Source organism: Dioscorea cayenensis, chromosome 24, assembly GCF_009730915.1.
Source record: "Dioscorea cayenensis subsp. rotundata cultivar TDr96_F1 chromosome 24, TDr96_F1_v2_PseudoChromosome.rev07_lg8_w22 25.fasta, whole genome shotgun sequence".
NCBI lineage: Eukaryota > Viridiplantae > Streptophyta > Magnoliopsida > Dioscoreales > Dioscoreaceae > Dioscorea > Dioscorea cayenensis.
The window spans coordinates 639,578-658,663 of NC_052494.1; the positions used below are offsets into that span (position 1 = coordinate 639,578).

Genomic DNA, 19,086 nt, shown 5'->3' on the forward strand with positions numbered 1-19,086 from the left:
CATGCCCTTAATATTTATATTTTAGTCCTTATGTTTATCATTATTTATATGTTATTCTTGGATCCTTCACCAGCTCCACCGCTTTTTACCAATGGAGTCTTGGGCCGCAAGAGAAGCGGCCATGGATGGAGTGAGGGAGAGCTTGTGAGCTTCGTCTCTTCGTGCATGACGATCGCCACCCGCTTGATTCTTTGCCGGAGGTCTCGACCTTCCCGGCCACACGACGACGACGTTGAATCTGGCCCCACTTCTTCTCTTTCCCGCCGGCGCCACCATCATCGTGACGAGCTTGAAGTTTCTCCCCGTTCTGCTCATCATGGCCGTTTCCCCTCTCGCCGTTCTTCTCATTCGGTATTCAGTGATCAGTGATCACTTCGCTGCTTCTTTGATTCAGTTTGCCAAATTCTTAAAAATTTGTGTTTTTCGTGGAGCTTGATATCCTTGTTCTTGTTGGAGTGTCTCTTTCTTTGTGAGATTATTTGGTGCAAAAGAATTTATTGTTATTGTTGTCCCTTTCATTTGATTTTCAGTGATCTCTTGCTCTTCCTCGCAACTTCCATTTTTAAGGGTTTTGAATCGAATGATTTGGGAGTAGTCCCCACAAATCCTGAAATCCTTCTCGTTGTATGTCTTCATTCCAAGATCATTCGCTGCCAAAGTCACTGCACTGATTCTCAGTAATCACTTTCTACTTCTCTGTTTCACTGTGCTCAAATTCCAAAATTGGGATTTTTTTTTTCTAAAAAAAAGAAGAACACAATGATTATGGGTTAATTTTCACATAAATTGTTAATTTTGACTTTTATTTATCTTTTGATCATTCATCACTTGAAATTCATGCACTTGTTATATGTTGAAGCTTTCCTTTTTTTACTTTATTGTAATTCTTCTTTGCTAGATCATTCATTACTTCCTTCTTTTTTTAGTTTAATGTTGAAGATGCCAGTAAAATCTTTGTTATTTATTATTGTGATCAGTGCATCTTTATCTTTGCAAAATTTGTTGCTGCCAAAAGTAATGCAATTGTAAGATTAAGATCAACTCCTAAAATGGAAAGAGTAGTTCACAAACATGATGGATGTTAGAAGATTGAAAACAATAAATAGGGAAAAAATTAAAATTAAAATTTCTCTCCATGCATCTTTTTGGCGGCTTTATCGACTTTTGATGTGTGTTATCTTTTAGGGACAAGAATCCTCTCCGTTCGATCACAATTGTTCTGGTGAATTTGGGACAGGCACCACCAGCAGTGATCCTCGAAATGCTACTAGTCAGGGTCAGTAGACTGAGATCAATCCGAGTGAGAGATTACCCGGCGCTGTACTAGAGGCACGAGCACGGCTTGTGGAGCGATTAAGAAATGTCTCCCTTTCTGAAACCAGGTTTACCCCTTCCTCTCTCTCTTGGATCTGAATTCTCCCTTCCACTGCTTGAACAGAGTTAATTATATTTACATACACTTTACCGTAAGAATTGTCATACCTGAGACTCAGTGATGCTGATGTGTTGTGTGTGTTGAATTTTGTATCCTTGCAATGCCAGTTAACTACATTCTTTCATAGTTAGAAGACTCAAGAATCATTCCATAGTTAGTCTGCACACTGGACATTTAAATTTCTAATGTCTCTGTTTAACCAGGATAGATACAGAAAAATAATAATATCAGAGACTAGTTAAATCCAAAAGATTCACTGACCTTGCTGAACTCTTCATCTTACGTGTGAGATAATTTTCCACAACTTCCAGCTGGTAAAACTCCTGGTGCTTTGGTTTCAGTTGTATTAGTTTTCCCATTTTCTTTTGAGTAGTCTTAAGTCCAATTATGAACAATTATATTAGGCAACCACTTCTTTTAAATGGTGGTATTATTCAGATTGTTTTCGTTGCTTATCAGGCAAACCCCTGCAACTGGTGCCATCTCCTGGGATGAGTTTATCAGCACCAGTGACTTCAATCTCATGGACTCTGTAAACTGGGAAGCTGAGAATCTAACCAACTTCACTGTCCAAGCACGCGGGACATCATCATTCGATGAATTGCAGAAAAAGAAATCTCCTGGACTCAGCTGGGACACTCTGTGCAGCTCATGTCAAGAAGTTTACACTGATGCAGTAGCCGCTGATGGGGTTACACAAACCTCCTTGGAGTGTGGTATTTGTCTAGAGAAGTTCATGCTGGGGGACGAACTGATTAAACTGCAATGCGGTCACAGGTTTCATCTCACTTGTTTGGAGCCATGGGTTCGGAGTTCCGGTGATTGCCCGTACTGCCGGGCCAGCATTATATATCAATAAAACAGAATGCATGTTTCTATATCTGTATTTTCTCTTGCAGTCTCTGTACATAGTTTTGAACCTTCGACAATCAGTGTATCGTCTTGTTTGGTAAACCATCTTATTTACTGATAATGGATCAGAGTAACTTGTTCTAAAAATAGGTATCAATTACTTGATGGTTGGAATGCTTCCTTCTCTCCACCAAAGCATTCCTACAATATTCCTAAATTCATCCGTGTGGTTCTCAATGCCTTTCTCTTAAGTTTCTATTGTTTTAACTATATAAACTAACATCTCTTGTCGATCTTTTGCAGGCCATACTCTTGAACACAGAATAATAATAATAAGAAGAAGAATCGAGAAAGACGATGAGTGATCAACCACAGCTAGTGAGACCAGAAACTGATGCTGGAAAGGAAGAGAAAGGGAGAGCAATGGAAGAGCTACCTCTGCAGAGTAGCCCTTATGTGAAGTATTCGGACGTGGAGGTGTACAAGCTCCATGACTATGATTCTGAGGATCACTTTCCCACCATCAAGACCACCCGGCGTGGTGGCTCGGCCACCGGGTCACCTACCCTCAGCCGCTCTGCCTCCAATTCTCCTTCGGCCACCCACTCTGCTGCTAATTCCGCTTCGCTTGCCCGCTCGTTGTCATTGAAAGTCCGGAATCATTCACAAAACAACAGCAGAAATTGAGCCATGCTTTGATAACTTGTGTTAAGAAACAGGCTTCTGAGAACATTGTTGTTGTTGTTATTGTTCATCTTGTCATTGTTGCAGGGGAGATGTAAAATTTTTTATTTTGTACTCAGGGCTAATGTTAATTTTAATTTTTTTTGTATTTGCAAAATGTTTGTTATTGTTTTTGATACAATATGTAAAATATATGATTGTTTTATGTTTTTTTAGAACTGATATAAATGGGTTTATTTAATTATGCATTATTGGATAACAAAATTTTTATTTACATTGATATAGGTGACAGACAAATAGCATCTATAACTTAGGTATATTCTTGTATGCATTATCATGTGTTTGTTGATACTTGATACTGAAAACTATATCCATTGGAATAAGTAAAAGCTTGATTGGAAAAAGAGGTTTAGTTTGACACCTGTTTGTTCTTTTGTTTGGAAGGATAAGTATCATATTAATATCAGAAAGAATCCAGATAAGAATGATAAAACTATTATTTATTTTCAATACAAAATAAAGTAGTAGTTCATAGCTTGCATATATATTTAACTTGTTTTATAAACCTCCTTTATTATCAACCACCATGAAAATTCTAGGAATATTAAGAAGAAGAAGAAGAAGATTAAGAAGATGATAAGGTTCTATAAACATGCATGTCAACGTAATAGAATAGAAGGTAAAGAAGATAAAGTTGTATATATTTAAAATCCAACATAAAGAATAAAAAGGAGATAAAGTTTTAAGATGATGATGATGGATTAGATTCAAATATAGGATGGTAAGCTAGCTACATATTTCTTGAATTTCAATGCATCATCCTTTCTACCAAACAAGATGATAGAACACACTCTAATCCACAACACAGCACCACCTCCTAAAACTCAAATCTCACCTTCTCATCATCATCATCATCATCATCATCATATCTTTGCAAACTATCACAAATCTTCTCACAATAATAAATTAACATCACCTTTCTTCCAATCTGTAGTATGTATCTTCACATATTACTCCTACTCTAAACATCTCTTTCTATAAATAACCAACAACCAAGTGATCGATTAGTAATCGGATCCCCATTAAAAACTTTTCACAAGTGGTGAGAGTTTGAATCATAGGTGAGGACATATTTTTAGGAGTATGAGTAGTGATTATATGCGGGTGGTCTCAACGCCTATATGTGTGCGGGCCCTGATTTTCACTTACTCTGTTGAGATCTGTACACACTCTATCTCTTTTAGCGGTGTAGCTGCTTATCTTAGTAAGAAAAAAAAACCCCTTTAAATAACTAACATTTGATCTTCCTACTTATGAGAACACTTCACCGGTAACAACTAACAATTTCTTTGGAGAATTTCTTTGATCCAAAGGCATGGAAACTCAAAGTCATCGGCATTATTATAATTTTGGAACAAATCTAACTTGACAATCATGTTCCATGGCTATGATGTTATATTTGAAAAAATGATCATATATATAGGACCGACTTTTTACTTAAGTTCTATATTAGTGGATAATCAAATCTAAATGTTTGGTGATTACCGTTCATTTGACATCGGACGGCTGCATTCATTGGATGAAAAAATTGTGATAAATCTTTTGTAACAGTAAAAAATCATGATGAATGATAATAAATAAATAAAAAATTATAAACAACCTGACTATAATTTACCCACTTTTAAACAAGCATAATGTAAGGAGCACTATTTATATTTTTATTTTAGCTTAATACTATTAACTTTGTATATATATTTTATCCTTTGTTTTTTTATTTTTCTATTAATATTCTATTAACGTTTGCAGAAAACATTTTACCATATTTATATGTTTTGTATGTATATAAAGACTAATAATTAAGGATAAATGCAAGCATGCATAAATGGAGATGGAGGTAAGTTGAATGAGAAGACATGATATGGTATATATATATATATATATATATATATATATATGAACACAAATGCAAAGCATATAAACATCCTTTTAATTTCAATGGTATTTTTTTCATGGTGTACGTTGTCTTAGGCTAGCTGGCTTGCATGAATTTGATTCTTTTGCGTGACTATATATATTAATATATTAATATATATATTTATATATATGTCTTGAAATTTCTGGAAGATTATAATGAAAGGTGTGATGGATGAGGGCACGTGATTATGATGATAAGCATTTGCTTTACAATAAAATAAAAATGTATTTAAATAAAAATAAAAATTTACTAATTTTGAAAATTAAATTCATTATTATCTATACATAAATCATTTTTTATATGCCATTATATATATATATATATATATATATATATATATATATATATATATATATATATATATATATATATATATATATTTATATATTCCTAGTATCCCAAATCAACTTAAATATTTTAATACAAAAAATCAAATTTTCTTTTCAAAAAAGAAAATAATAATAATAAAAGTATAAAACAAGGAGTAATGCTATATGTCACTACTAAATTTCACGAATTGCTTTACCGAATGAGTTGGCGACTTACATGGCATCCAACTCATACTGACATTCTCTTTCCTAATCAGTAGTTTAAAAAAAATAATAAAACAAAAAAGGATGGAAAGAGACTCAGAGTCAGAGATTAAGCCCCAAATCTCGCCCCCGACTCCCGTCCCCCTCACGCCGTCCCGGCTCTCATCCGTCGTCACCGTTGGAGAAAGGATCACAACATCACCGTCCACCGCCGTCGTAGTCCCGTTCCGGCTAACGCCTTCATCGTCGCAGTCCCGTCTCGGCTGTCGTCATTCCGGTCTCGGCTCCTCTTCCACCGTCGCCAATCCGTTCTTGGCTCCCCCTTAGGGCATCGCCGTCGCCTATCTCCTCCTTCCAATGGCTTTGTCTACAGGCAACATGGGACCCCGGATCAAGTCCTCAGGTTCGATTTCACCTCTCTTTTGTTGAAAACCTTGTGATTGTTTCTGGTTTTATTGCATTGATGCTTTGTTGCTTTGATTCATGCTAGGATGGTTCTTCGTCTTGATGTCTCACAAAGCTCTTGGCTTTCAAGAAACCACTGGGAATCCATTCTTACGTCACTCTCTCTTCTAGTCTAGGTTTTTTTGGGTTTTAGTGAGCTTTATGTTCGGCCATTCTTGCCTTCTTCTTTGGATTGAAACAAGGATTCTCATCTCTTGATCTATCATTTGATACTTTGTCTTGTTTGATTTTCATTTTTTTCTTGTATTGATGTGGTTCTTGTTACTCTATTAATCCCCACGAGTAATGCTATATGTCACTACTAAATTTCACGAATTGCTTTACCGAATGAGCTGGCGACTTACATGGCATCCAACTCATACTGACATTCTCTTTCCTAATCAGCAGTTTAAAAAAAAATAATAAAACAAAAAAGGATGGAAAAAGACTTAGAGATTAAAGCCCTAAATCTCACCCATGACTCCCGTTCCCCTCAAGCCGTCCCGGCCCTAAATCTCGCCCCTACTCCCGTCCCCCTCTCGCCGTCCCGATTCTAGTCTCCTTGTCACCACTGGAGAAAGGATCACAACATCACCCAAAAAAACCTAGACTAGAAGAGAGAGTGACGTAAGAATGGATTCCCAGTGGTTTCTTGAAAGCCAAGAGCTTTGTGAGACATCAAGACGAAGAACCATCCTAGCATGAATCAAAGCAACAAAGCATCAATGCAATAAAACCCGAAACAATCACGAGGTTTTTCAACAAAAGAGGTGAAATCGAACCTGAGGACTTGATCCGGGGTCCCATGTTGCCTGTAGACAAAGCCATTGGAAGGAGGAGATGGCGACGGCGATGCCCTAAGGGGAGCCAAGCGGATTGGCGGCGGTGGAAGAGGAGCCGAGGCCGGAATGATGAGCCAGAGGCGGGAGCTGACGATGAAGGCGTTGGCCGAGCAGGGACTACGGCGGTGGGACGTGATGTTGTGATCCTTTCTCCAGCGGTGACGACGGATGAGGCCGAGACGGCGTGAGGGGGACGGAGTCGAGGCGGGATTTGGGGCTTAATCTCGACTCGAGTCTCTTTCCATCCTTTTTGTTTTATTATTTTCTTTTTAAACTACTGATTAGGAAAGAGAATGTCGTATGAGTTGGATGCCATGTAAGTTGCCAACTCATTCGGTAAAGCAATTCGTGAAATTTAGTAGTGACATATAGCATTACTCGGATTAATAAGTGGATCCGGGTCATGCCCGAATCCGTTAAGAGAGAATGAAGATGAGATCGTACGGCTGTCGTTACGTCAACCCTCAACCGCGTCCGTGAGCACAACACGTTGTCTTTCCGAATCGGACGGCCATAAATCACCGCGCCAATGACTTTAAACACCCGCGTAAATTATGAAAACCACCCTCTAAAATTTAACATTCACAACACAACCCACTTCTATCTTCGAAAATACAAAAACAATTTTCCTATAGAAATCTTTTTTTTTTAAATCTGAAATTTCACACACACACACACATGTATATATATATATATACTCTATGATAAATTAATTACTTGTTATTATTTTTTTATATTTTGAGCATTATTTTTATTTTTAATAAAAAAATAACAAAAACTAGACAGGAACATAGAGATGCACTGTCATTTAATAACCCTCTAAAAATAAATTTTTCTGTCATATAATTTTTTTAATAAAAAAACTCACATTATATCCAACAAATTATACTATGTCTTAATAAACAGTGCATTTTGATAAATAATATTGTGTTTTATAGCGAGTTATTACTGAAATATTAGTGGTTTTTCTTTGACCAATTATTATTTATAAAAATAATCATCTATTTTAAAATAAATTTACCTAACTATATCTTAATAATTTTAAAATATTTAAAAGAAAATAAAAAAATAAAGTAAATTTATTTTTGTTACTGGGCTAAATAAGTAAAATTCTCATTTTTAAAAAAATTAGAGATTATGACATAAATATTGAAATTTAGGGGTTACAATGCAATTAACCACAAAAAACCACCATAAAAAAGCTAAAAAAGAGACCTTTGAAGACGAAGACGAAGACGACGATCTTCGACTGCTTCTCACGCGTTGTCTCCGCTGACTCTCCCTCTCGAATTCCCTCTAATCCCTTCGATCTCTGCCATTATCGAAGCTTGAGAAGGAGAAGAGATCGAAAGAGAAGGTTTTCCATAGTTTTCATGGCTTTGAGGGCATGCTTGAGACCTCTGGAGAGGTGTTTTATGGGGCGGCGTGGTGGTGGAGGTGGAGGAGGAGATGGGCTTCTTTGGCACACTGATCTTAAGCCTCACGCCTGTGGGGACTTCTCCATCGCCGTCGTGCAGGCCAATCATGCGCTTGAAGACCAGGGCCAGGTCGTGGCCTCGCCTTCGGCTACCTATGTTGGCGTTTATGATGGTCATGGTGGCCCTGACGCCTCTCGCTTTGTTAGATCTCGGCTTTTCCCTCATCTCCACCGTAATTTTCTCATCCATCTCTTTTTCTCTCTCTTTGATCGTCCAATTTTGCTTTTTTTCGTTTCTAAAGATTCAATTTGTATATTTTTTTCGGGCTGAATTTTGTTTTGATTTCTTCCTTTTTTTTTTGTTGGAGATTTTGGTTTATTCACACTCTTCTTATGTTCTTCTGGTGTTCTTTGAAGATGAAGGGATTGAAATTAAATTTTTAGCTTTGAATTTGACCTAATTTCATGCTTTTTGGTGACCTAGAACCTAAATTCAGCTTATTCTGAATGGATTTCTGTTCTTCATCTCATCAGTTCTTATGTTTTTTTTCACTTGTAGACAATTATTATGTGGGTATGAAGCTTAGTTTTGGAATTTCTTGCTATTTTAGGTATCTAAAATTGAATATTAGTTTATTTTTAACTTTGATGACTGACTGATACTGTTTTCCTCTTGTGATCAACAATTTCACAATTTTCTTAAGGTTTAGATATGATTTTAGTTTTGTGTGTATTGAGCTTTGGGCATTTGTCTCTTCTTCTTATCTTTAAAATAATGCTCACTATTTGGGTCAATGCTACACAACCTTTAAAGCTGTGTTTGGATTGAGGGAAAAAGTTGGCAAGGATAATAAGATGAATATTTGTGTTTCTTTTATTTTTTATAATTTGGTTGAATGAAGAAAACAAGATTGCTAGACAAATGAAAAATGCTTTAATACAATTTTCTTTCTTTCTTCTGTTACATCATTTTCCATAGTGTTCACTGTTCATGTGTCTTCTAATTTATCTCAATCCACACACACCCTAAAATTCCTTTGAGCATCCTGTTCCTGTCCCTGCTTCAAGTTTGATATGGAGCAAGAGAATTGGGTTCTGCTTCAAAATTCCCTATTTTTTCAGAGATTCTTTGGGAATGCTTAGCACCTGTTCTGACTTCCTTTTATTTCAATTCATTAAAAAAGAAACAATGTGTGGATCCAAGTGTTTCACTTATAGTTTATTTTATGTGCTATTGCAGTTATCTAGGGCTAAAGTTCTGTTTTTATCTTTTAATTGTGTTTAATTGGAGGTTCCTCTGTGCATGCACACAGAGTTTGCATCAGAGCAAGGAGGCTTGTCGGCTGATGTTATAAAGAAGGCATTCCATGCAACAGAGGAGGAGTTCCTGCACTTGGTGAAACGGTCATGGCTGTCTCGACCTCAAATTGCATCAGCGGGTTCATGCTGTCTTGTGGGGGCAATTGCGGATGGTGTACTCTATGTAGCAAACCTTGGTGACTCCCGGGCAGTTCTTGGCAGCCGGGGACCAGACGGTAGGTCAGTTGTTGCAGAGCGGTTGTCCAATGACCACAATGTTGCATTAGAGGAGGTTCGGCGAGAGCTTAAACAACTTCATCCGGATGATTCTCATATTGTTGTGCATAACAGGGGGGTCTGGAGAATTAAAGGGATCATCCAGGTGAGGATTTTACAGATTTCATTTTAGTTTGCTTTTCATTTCCTGAAGTATTAAAATCAATCACTCATATTAGATAAATTAAAACTCTGAATTTTACCTTTCTTTGCACCACAAACCATGGTCTGCTTTTTCTGTGCGCTTTCTTGCATTATGGTATGCATGAACTGAATTATGATTAGACGTAATATTGTCAAAGACGATATGCGATGTGTTGGGGATAATGTGTCTTATCAGTTATTTTATAAACAGTTTATTAGAATTCCGATTGTTTGATGTTTGATGGATTACCTATTCTTCATTTGTTCATTATCTGATTCTGATTATATTATTCTCATGCTTTGATTTATTCCTCTGGCTTATGTTATTGAACTATAATAGAATATTTTTTCTTTACGAGTCTGACTTCATCGAGTAGGTACAGGGGTTTGGCACTGTGAACCCTTTGGTTAAGTAAAATCCAAGAGAAAGTGCATTGAAAGTCTATGATATCCTACCTAATCTTCCCACCTATCGACTATGACTACACACCTAAAATTTGGGTGCTACTGATTTTAGAATTGTAAACACATAAACTTAACTTTTTTCGGTAATGGTCTCTATCCAAACATTTCTGACCTTAATTCCTTGAAATGACGGGTAGGATAGCTATGAAAGTGGACAGTGCTATGTATGCATGTGAATAATAGGCGGTAAAATTATTAAGAAAGGCTTCACTGTGCTGGTTTACATTCATGTAGTATGTTTGTATGATTGTTTTATCTTGCACTCATTCACGAACTGTTTGTGATGGTAGAGTACTTGTGCTGTGTATCTTAAGAACCAAGCAAATTGGAAAAGAGAAACAGCTATTGTTTTTTTTTTCTTTTTCTTTTTTTATGAAAAGTTTCTTCGTTCTTGTTTGGCTATTTTTGTCATGGGAACCGACAGAAATTGTAGATACGTGTTGAAACAAAGTTGTTGAGGGTTGGACCAGTTATAGATAGTGAGACATCGATTTGATGATTGAAACATTATGGTCCTTCTTCAGTGCCTTCATTTTGTATCCATATCGTTCATCGGTGTTCTTTTATTTTGAGCCGTAGGTTATGGATAATATCTTGTGCCTTATTGGCATCCTGTTGTTAGTGGCAATCCCAATCTCATCTTGTTTGTGGTGAGCCTATAGAAAAGCAATACGTATCAATTCTTCTATTATGCTGATTTAAGTATGATTAAACCTTTTTCCGGCAACATCTCTGCCATGAGTGATACCACTAATTGCTTCTTGTTTTATATTTTGATCACTTTATTAAAAGCTTTGCTTATGTCCTTCTTTCTCTAATGTCTTTTCTCATGCAAGCGGGAACATTTCCTTTTGACATGATTCCTTTATGCTTTAGTACTTTGCTGATAATATTCTTAGTGAAAGCCACAAAGCATCTCGATTTATCGGCTTTCAAAACTAACAAATTAAGAAAAGAGTTTCAAAACCAATTAGGTCATTGTTAATAATTGAACTTGGTTAAGTGTGATTTGACGATGTTTGTTATCAACATCTAAGTTTGGTTAACATGGTCAGGTATCAAGATCTATTGGAGATATCTACTTGAAGAAGCCGGAATTGAGTAGGGATCCATTATTCCAACAATTCGTCTCTCCGGTTCCACTAAAAAGGCCCGTCATGACGTCCGAGCCATCGATCCGGGTTCGCAACCTCAGACCACAAGACTTGTTTCTCATTTTTGCATCTGATGGACTGTGGGAACAACTAAGCGACGAAGCTGTTGTTGATATAGTCTTTAAAAATCCAAGAGCAGTTAGTTCCCTAACATCCTCTTTAATCTTTTTATCGGTCTAAAATCAATCAAACATCACTGAATGAAAATATTTTGTAGGGAATTGCAAAGAGATTGGTACGCGCCGCATTGGATGAAGCTGCGAAGAAGAGAGAAATGAGGTACAATGATTTAAAAAGGATTGAAAAGGGAATACGGCGGCATTTCCACGATGATATCACTGTCATTGTTATCTACCTTGATCATCACCGCCAAGGATTGAGCACGAAACTAAAACGTGATGCCATTGATTACACCAATGCGCCGATTGATATTTTCACTCATAATTCCGACCGGACCGAGCAACCTCTCTGGCCCAGTATCTGATTCGAAACCGCAATGGAGGTAGTTCAATGAAGAGTATTATTCACTGACTCCTGCTTTTGTTGATAGATTTTACTGCATATGATGATTTATAGATTAAGAGGAAGACAAAAGAGAAATCAAATTGATTGTTATTTTGTATGATTGAGCTTTTAACTCATTGTCTAACAAAAAGATGGAGGTGTGGTGATATGGTGTACATAATGAATCTTGTTCATGGGGTATCTCTTCTATCTTTTTCAAGTGTTTTGTATGATGATGTTTGTAAACAGTTTTAGTAAGAAGTTGGAAGTTTGAGAGAGAATAGAGAACATTGGTTATGGTTTCTCATTGACTCTTAGTACAAAAGTTAAATATAAGAAAATTATTTAACAAGTAAATGATTCAGTGCTGTAACATTTGGCCACACATATCTAACATATTTTCTGTTAAGAAAATTATTTAACATTTTAATAATGAAAATTTATTTTAAAAATTTGTAGATACGTTAAAAATCAATTGCCGGGTGAATAATCACTGGTTATTTTTATCCCTCTATATAGCTATATATCATTGGGATATGTTGGGAGCTATAGATATATATATATATATATATATATATAAATAGTTTTTTTATTTTTTTGTTTTTCATCGCTTTTTAGTTCCCTACTAATATAAAATTTCGTCCTTTTGATCTTTTATATTTCGACGTTTTTTACGTGCTTTTTAATTGTAAAAATCTGCTTCTTTTGCAGTCGTATTTCTAGCATTTTTCATTCTTTTTGGTCCCTCTAATTCATCAATCTGGAAGAGCCAAAATGAGCGGATCCGTCGATTAGAGAGAAAAAAACAAAAATGTAAAAATACGATGACCAAAAAGACGGATTTTATATTAGAGAAACTAAAAGGGCAGAAAAACACATAATAGAGGGACCATTTTGATATTTTGACAAAAAAAAAATGACATGTTTGGAGAGAGAGAGAGAGAGAGAACATTGAAGAATTGGACCTGGATCTGGGACAGTGAGTTCACTTATAATTTTATTGTTTTCTAATTATTGGAGATGGATTTACAGTCTGATTATGCTTTTTGAGAATTACTTGTTAATCTCTGATCAAAGATGAATTTTTATACGGTGATGAATGATGGAGAGCTAAAATTGCTCACTGATTTGCTTTGAATGTTCTTGAATAGAGATTTTCCTACTTTAGATCTTGAGTTGATTGGGTTTATTAATAACAGTAACCTCTATTTTCAGGTCCAACATATTTGACTAGTATCTCTAATGATCTCTTTCCAAGTGATAGAACAAGAGATATTAGAGAAAAGAAAATGAGGTAATTTCTAATTTTAATTTATAAATTATAAGGATGTGTGTATAAATATATAATTTTAAGAAATATTTATGTAAATATAAAAACAAGATATTAGATATATATAAAACTATCTAAAATAGTTATAGTTATAATTATTCTAAATTATATATATATTGAAAAATGTTTACAACCCAATTGAACTGGAATACCAATTCCCAGGCATGTAGACATCATGTGTTAATTAATATATTTATGTAATATAATATCAAATAATTGGCAAGTAAAACTAGACATACATGTTGTTTATTGGTAGAACTTCGCTGTCTAAGCACAACCATATATGCAAAATCTTGAAAACCAAAAACATACCATCACTGAGATTTGCAGCCTTGCAGGTTTATAACCGACATTCAAATGGAATCAAAACTTAAAAATGAAGTGACAACATTAGTAAATCTCTATCACAGTCATGATTTGTCCTGTTCCGTATAAATCAGTTGTTGACTTTTTAGTCTAACTTTCAAATATGAGTTTTGGGTCAAACTTACACTAGTTAATAACTTAATATATATAATAATTATTATAATTATTAAAATTGAAATGGAGTTAAACGTACTCAATTTGCTCCACTTGTTATTTATCAACAATATGCCCACAAAATAATAGTCATTACAGTTGGGTATGTTTTTTTACTCCATATATATATGTAATATTTTTTGAGATTAAAAATAATTTTCTTAGATTTTTCGATTTAAAGAGTTCTAAATATTTAAATAAAAATGGCAAACAATAATAATTTTTAAAACAAAAATTATAGTTTTTTTCAACCTGAGATTCGCTGTTAACTTCCAAACATTGTGTTGGTTACTAAGCAAAGATGTGAATTTAGATAAATTTTTATTACACTCAACACATTTGAAACTAGTCAAAATTAAATATTTCCATATTTCAAAGCTGTTTTTTATATTAATAATAAATATTATCAATATTAATATTGTTCAAATTATTTATTAATTTTAAAATAGTAGAAATATTTTTTAGTGTAGTGCTAAAAACACAAAATCACTTGATATATTTATAGATATATATATATATCTATTTGTAAGTAATTATTCAAAAACCAAAAATTATGTTAATTTAAAACATCACCCAATAAAAAACAACACAATATATATATTATATAAATGAAAATCAAATTGAAAATTATACGAAAATGCGCCTCCCACTATCTATTCCGTCCCAATCTAAACAACAAAAGCGCACCTTATTCTTACACCCCGGTAAGTACACCACTAAAACACAAGGCTACACAACACACTAACATAAATGACCGCAAACTCATCTACATGAGTAATCCAACGGCCACGATTACAGCTCCCCACACCGAGATCAGCACTACCTTCATCTCCCCCGCACATCCCTGATTTCCAAAAAAAATTAATTAATTAATTAATTAATTAATTAATTGTTATTTTTTAACAGCTGTGAACGCCTTTTATGGTGTCTCGCGGTACAACCTATCGGAGGGCTAGGATTTAGACACGTCACGAGACAAGACACACAGTGACCGACGTACGATGAATGATGAATCCAACGGTCAGGGAATCCTTTCGTGTGACTCGAGGTCGCGCACCATTGACAAGAAATAAATGCGCTTGCGGACCGGAATTCAGGTTTCATAATTCGCCAAATTTAAGTTTGGCTCTGAATTCCGTCATCGAAATTCGTGTTCACCCGAAAGCTCATTGAGAGAGCGACGCGTGTACATTAATGCTTGGTATCTTGTACGTATGATCCGATCGACGGCTAGTGTTCGCGCCGACGATCGGATCGGACGGTCCTTGACGCACGATAGAACAAATCTAGAAAAAAAAGAAAGAAAGAGAGAACGTGTACCTTGTCGTCGGAGATGGTGGCCGGGTTGGGAGCGGGAGAGATGGTTTCCTCGGCGTCCGGCGGCGAGGCAGTGGTCGGAGGAGTGGGGAAAATCGCCGGAGCCGGACTCGGCTTCTTACTCGGTGACGGTGCCTGAGCGGGGACCTCGGCTTGAAGAGTCGGAGCAGGAGCGGTGGAGACTGGTGGCTCAGAAGCCGCGATCGGGGGATGGATCGGGGTGACTACAAGCGGAGACAATGCCGGTGTTGGCGTTGAGAGTGTAGGTGCAGGAGCGGCGGAGACTGGTGGTTCAGAAGCCGCGATCGGGGGATGGATCGGGGTGACTACAAGCGGAGACAATGCCGGTGTCGGCGTTGAGAGTGTAGGAGCAGCGGCGGGTTCATGGGTAGCAGCAGCCAAGGGAGGTGATGTCGGTGATGACTTTGTGAACGTCGGAGCAGGAGAGGGTTGATCGGTGGGGATGAAGGGAGGCAATGTCGGTGTCGGTGTTGGGAGTGTAGGAGCGGCAGCGGGTGGAGTTGCGGTAACTAAGGGAGGCGATGTCGGTGATGGAGTTTCAAGCATCGGAGCGGCAGCGGTGGGCGGATCGGTGGCGGTGAAGGGTGGAAACATCGGTGATGATGTGGAAATCGTAGGAGCGAGGATCGGGGCGGCCATGGGAGCAGGATTGGTATCAGCGATCGGAGGGGAGACCGGTGGGGATGAGGTTACCTTGAGGTGGAGAGAAGGAGCGGGGGCATGCGAGCTGGTGACAGTGGCGGAGGGTGGGAGAGAGATGGGATCGGCGGTGAACGGCGGGAGAGCGATCGGAGCAGGAGAGGCGGTGGGAGAGAGGGCGGGGGCGAAGGGCCAAGGTCATCAAGAAGAGAAGAAGGAGATCCATGGCGAGATGAGAAATGGAGCTTGCGCTGAGAGAGAGAGAGAGAGAGAGAGTGAAGAGATGGAGAGTGGGGTATGGTGTATATATAGGGGAGGAGGAGGGGTAGAAATGGAAAGAAAAATGAGTCGGTGACAGCGCTTATGTGAGTCGGGATAGGGGGGTTACGTGGCGCGATGGTGGAGTGGTAGCCAGATGGCTCCGGCTTGGCTTGCATGCTGAGAGTAAGAGAGGTCTAAAGATGAGAGGAAAGACACTTTTTGAGGAAGCAAATGTTTGAATATTTTGGCATTTTTTGTGCATCATAATTTGTTTATTTATTTATTTATTTATTTATTTAATTATTTTTATTATAATACGGACAAACCATTTTGCTCGTGTATATTTCTCAAAATTTCTAACCCTTGATCTTTTTTACATAGAAATTAAGTTATTATATTATAGTTAAAAGTATAGAATATATAGATATGTTTAAAAAAATTGAATAAATCATTAATTTATATTTAAATATATTTATAAAATTTTATTATATAAGAAAATAATTTTAAAATATTATGTATCGTCTCTGTTATATTATGTTTTACTATATAGTATAATGTTTTTCTATAATAGTATTTTTTCAATGATTTTTAATTTTCCGTATAAATTTTTTGTCCTATGTTATTGTTTTTTTTTTTTAAATTTTGAATTTTGTATGTAACTCATTGTGTTAATGTTTGATTGTTTTTCCTTTTATTGTTCATTATTTCTAACAATAAGCATAGGGTTTGATAATTATTGAAGAGTTTTAGTTTATTTAAACATGCATTGTTGGTTTCGATCGAAGAGATTTACTCATTTATTTTATTTTAGGTTTAATTGCCGTACATGTCACTATAATTATGTATTTTTTGTCTTTTTAGTTCTTCTAATATTTTTAGATACAATTAGGTCCTCATATTTGGTCAAGTTGGGTCGTTCTAATCCACAACAATATTTTTAATTACGATTAAGTCCTTGCAATTTACACTTGCCCATCTACACCGCGGACTAGAATGACCCAATTCGACTAAATATGAGGACTTAATTGTACCTAAAAATATTATAAGGACTAAAAGAGTAAAAAGTACATAATTACAAGGACCTGCACAACAATTGAACATTTATTTTACCTATAACATTTCTCAAAAAATAGTTTCCAAAAATTAAAGTCAAGCATGGAGGTTAAACATTTACTAGTTTAGTAGATATTTTTGTGAAAAAAGGGTTAATATTTTCATCACCTTTCATGTGTTTTGCTTACATCTATAATTTTATTCTTTTATTAATAATAAATAATAAATATATATATATATTCAATTGTGTAAAAAAACATCTAATTCATCGTCAAGATTTTTATTATAATAATTTTGTTCTTTGACAGCAAATTTTGAAAAAAGTTCTAGGTTGAAAATTGAGGGATAACTATCTGACAAAATTCTGACATCCTGTAAACCAACATGCCCTCCTTTAATTAGGGATTCAGGTGATAACCCCTAAGATCTGGTCCAACAGAAGAAAACGAACAAATGACCCTATATCATGCCCTCTTTTAATTAGGGATTCAGGTTATAACCCCTAAGATCTGGTCCAACTGAAGGAAACCGACAAATGACCCTATATCATGCCCTCCTTTAATTAGGGATTCAGGTGATAACCCCTGAGATCTGGTCCAATAGAAGAAAACCGACAAATGACCCTATATCATGCCCTCCTTTAATTAGGGATTCAGGTGATAACCCCTGAGATCTGGTCCAACAAAAGGAGACCGACAAATGACCCTATATGACAGTAATTTCTTGGACTTTTCTTTCAACTCACACTCTCTTTTTGCCCTCCATGCTCCTGTATGGACGTTTAATCATTTCTTGCAGCAGTGGTGCAGTCCAATTTTGTCGTTACAGTCATCATTATCGTTATATCTTTACTCGACTTGTTTCACGTGATATTTGTTTAGCCAGATTTGGCAGTCCATTTATTTGAAATTGCAAAATCCTTCAAAGTGTTTTATTTGCTTAATGATATATGAAGAAAGTCAAAGTATTTTAGAATAAAATGGCTTAACGACATTTGAAGAAAGTCAAAGTATTTTAGAAGAAAATGGTTTGTTGTTTTGGTAGATTTGGAATTACTCGAAGGTAGTGTTTGTTTGGAGGGGTTCTGAGTTACATATAACTTGAGTTACTAGGTCTATAGAAATCCAATACTTGATTCACAGGATTCTAAAAGCCAATATTACTCACATTACATACAATGAGAGATTTGGTTTTACAATCAAATTGGCCTTAAACCCAAATCATTTATTTTTAGACTTCTTCACATATATAACTTATAACCTTTATGTAACTAATTAAGGAAAGCAAGTATTGTCAAACATTTATAAATACCTTTGTTGAGTAGAAAAATTATAAAATCTAATAATAATTGTAATAATTATCTTAATAACTAATTTAATAATAAAATTAATAGTTAAATGATCAATATGATAATTAAAATCATTGCATAACATGGTAGAAATGTATGAAAAGTTCATAAATTTTTATTGGGTTAATAATTAAATTAAAAAATTACAAAATACTATAAAAAATTAATAAATATACTAATAAATTTAATAACTAATTTAATAATAAAATTAATAGTTAAACTAATTAATATTGTACTCAAAATTATTAAAATGATATTAAAATATTTGGTATGTAAAAGGTTTTTAATTCCAAATCCATAAATTTCTCTGACTAAATATGAAATCTTATAATACAAGATCTTCAGCTACATCTAACCAAATATAGGATTTAACTGAATTGAATTTTAAAACCCATGTATTTTTCGTTATATTGAACCAAACACCACCTTAATTGAGTGTAGTTTCAGGTCCAATATTCCAAGCTCTAGAGGAAGCATCACTTGAGGATTAGACGGGGTTACATGATCCCTATTTTCACACACACACACACATATTACCAACCATTGTGTAATTGTCCATAGATTCAAAATTCCT

At 35.6% G+C, this 19,086-nt stretch overlaps 5 protein-coding genes across 5 annotated transcripts; 4 read left to right on the forward strand and 1 right to left on the reverse strand.

The window, feature by feature from the left end:
- The first annotated feature begins 7 nt into the window (after positions 1-7).
- LOC120252866 lies at positions 8-1,318 on the forward strand. The gene is made up of 2 exons (XM_039261066.1): positions 8-351; positions 1,186-1,318. The coding sequence occupies exons 1-2, from the start codon at positions 31-33 to the stop codon at positions 1,282-1,284; spliced, it is 420 nt and encodes a 139-aa protein (XP_039117000.1). The 5' UTR covers positions 8-30; the 3' UTR covers positions 1,285-1,318.
- On the forward strand, positions 1,285-2,463 carry LOC120252896 (probable E3 ubiquitin-protein ligase RHY1A; the record flags this gene model as incomplete). The annotated part of the gene is made up of 2 exons (XM_039261096.1): positions 1,285-1,382; positions 1,856-2,463. Coding segments are annotated over 2 exons (537 nt in total), but the record flags the coding sequence as incomplete, so codon positions are not given.
- Positions 2,464-2,560: 97 nt separating this feature from the next.
- On the forward strand, positions 2,561-3,119 carry LOC120252867. The gene has a single exon (XM_039261067.1). The coding sequence runs from the start codon at positions 2,645-2,647 to the stop codon at positions 2,972-2,974; it is 330 nt and encodes a 109-aa protein (XP_039117001.1). The 5' UTR covers positions 2,561-2,644; the 3' UTR covers positions 2,975-3,119.
- A 4,842-nt stretch (positions 3,120-7,961) lies between these two features.
- Positions 7,962-12,191, forward strand: LOC120252849 (probable protein phosphatase 2C 78). The gene is made up of 4 exons (XM_039261040.1): positions 7,962-8,415; positions 9,496-9,863; positions 11,422-11,658; positions 11,738-12,191. The coding sequence occupies exons 1-4, from the start codon at positions 8,139-8,141 to the stop codon at positions 12,002-12,004; spliced, it is 1,149 nt and encodes a 382-aa protein (XP_039116974.1). The 5' UTR covers positions 7,962-8,138; the 3' UTR covers positions 12,005-12,191.
- A 2,259-nt stretch (positions 12,192-14,450) lies between these two features.
- On the reverse strand, positions 14,451-16,133 carry LOC120252797 (vegetative cell wall protein gp1-like). Its single transcript, XM_039260957.1, has 2 exons — positions 15,194-16,133; positions 14,451-14,717 (listed from the first exon to the last, which is right to left on the reverse strand). The coding sequence occupies exons 1-2, from the start codon at positions 15,848-15,850 to the stop codon at positions 14,640-14,642; spliced, it is 735 nt and encodes a 244-aa protein (XP_039116891.1). The 5' UTR covers positions 15,851-16,133; the 3' UTR covers positions 14,451-14,639.
- Between the last annotated feature and the right edge of the window lie 2,953 nt (positions 16,134-19,086).

Coding starts and splice junctions, on each gene's coding strand:
- LOC120252866 (XM_039261066.1), top strand. CDS start 31: ATGTTTATCATTATTTATATGTTATTCTTGGATCCTTCACCAGCTCCA. Junction 352..1,185: donor CTCGCCGTTCTTCTCATTCG/GTATTCAGTGAT, acceptor GTTATCTTTTAG/GGACAAGAATCCTCTCCGTT.
- LOC120252867 (XM_039261067.1), top strand. CDS start 2,645: ATGAGTGATCAACCACAGCTAGTGAGACCAGAAACTGATGCTGGAAAG.
- LOC120252797 (XM_039260957.1), bottom strand. CDS start 15,850: ATGGCCGCCCCGATCCTCGCTCCTACGATTTCCACATCATCACCGATG. Junction 14,718..15,193: donor CCACCATCTCCGACGACAAG/GTACACGTTCTC, acceptor TTTGGAAATCAG/GGATGTGCGGGGGAGATGAA.
- LOC120252849 (XM_039261040.1), top strand. CDS start 8,139: ATGGCTTTGAGGGCATGCTTGAGACCTCTGGAGAGGTGTTTTATGGGG. Junction 9,864..11,421: donor GAATTAAAGGGATCATCCAG/GTGAGGATTTTA, acceptor TAACATGGTCAG/GTATCAAGATCTATTGGAGA. Junction 11,659..11,737: donor TCTTTAAAAATCCAAGAGCA/GTTAGTTCCCTA, acceptor AATATTTTGTAG/GGAATTGCAAAGAGATTGGT.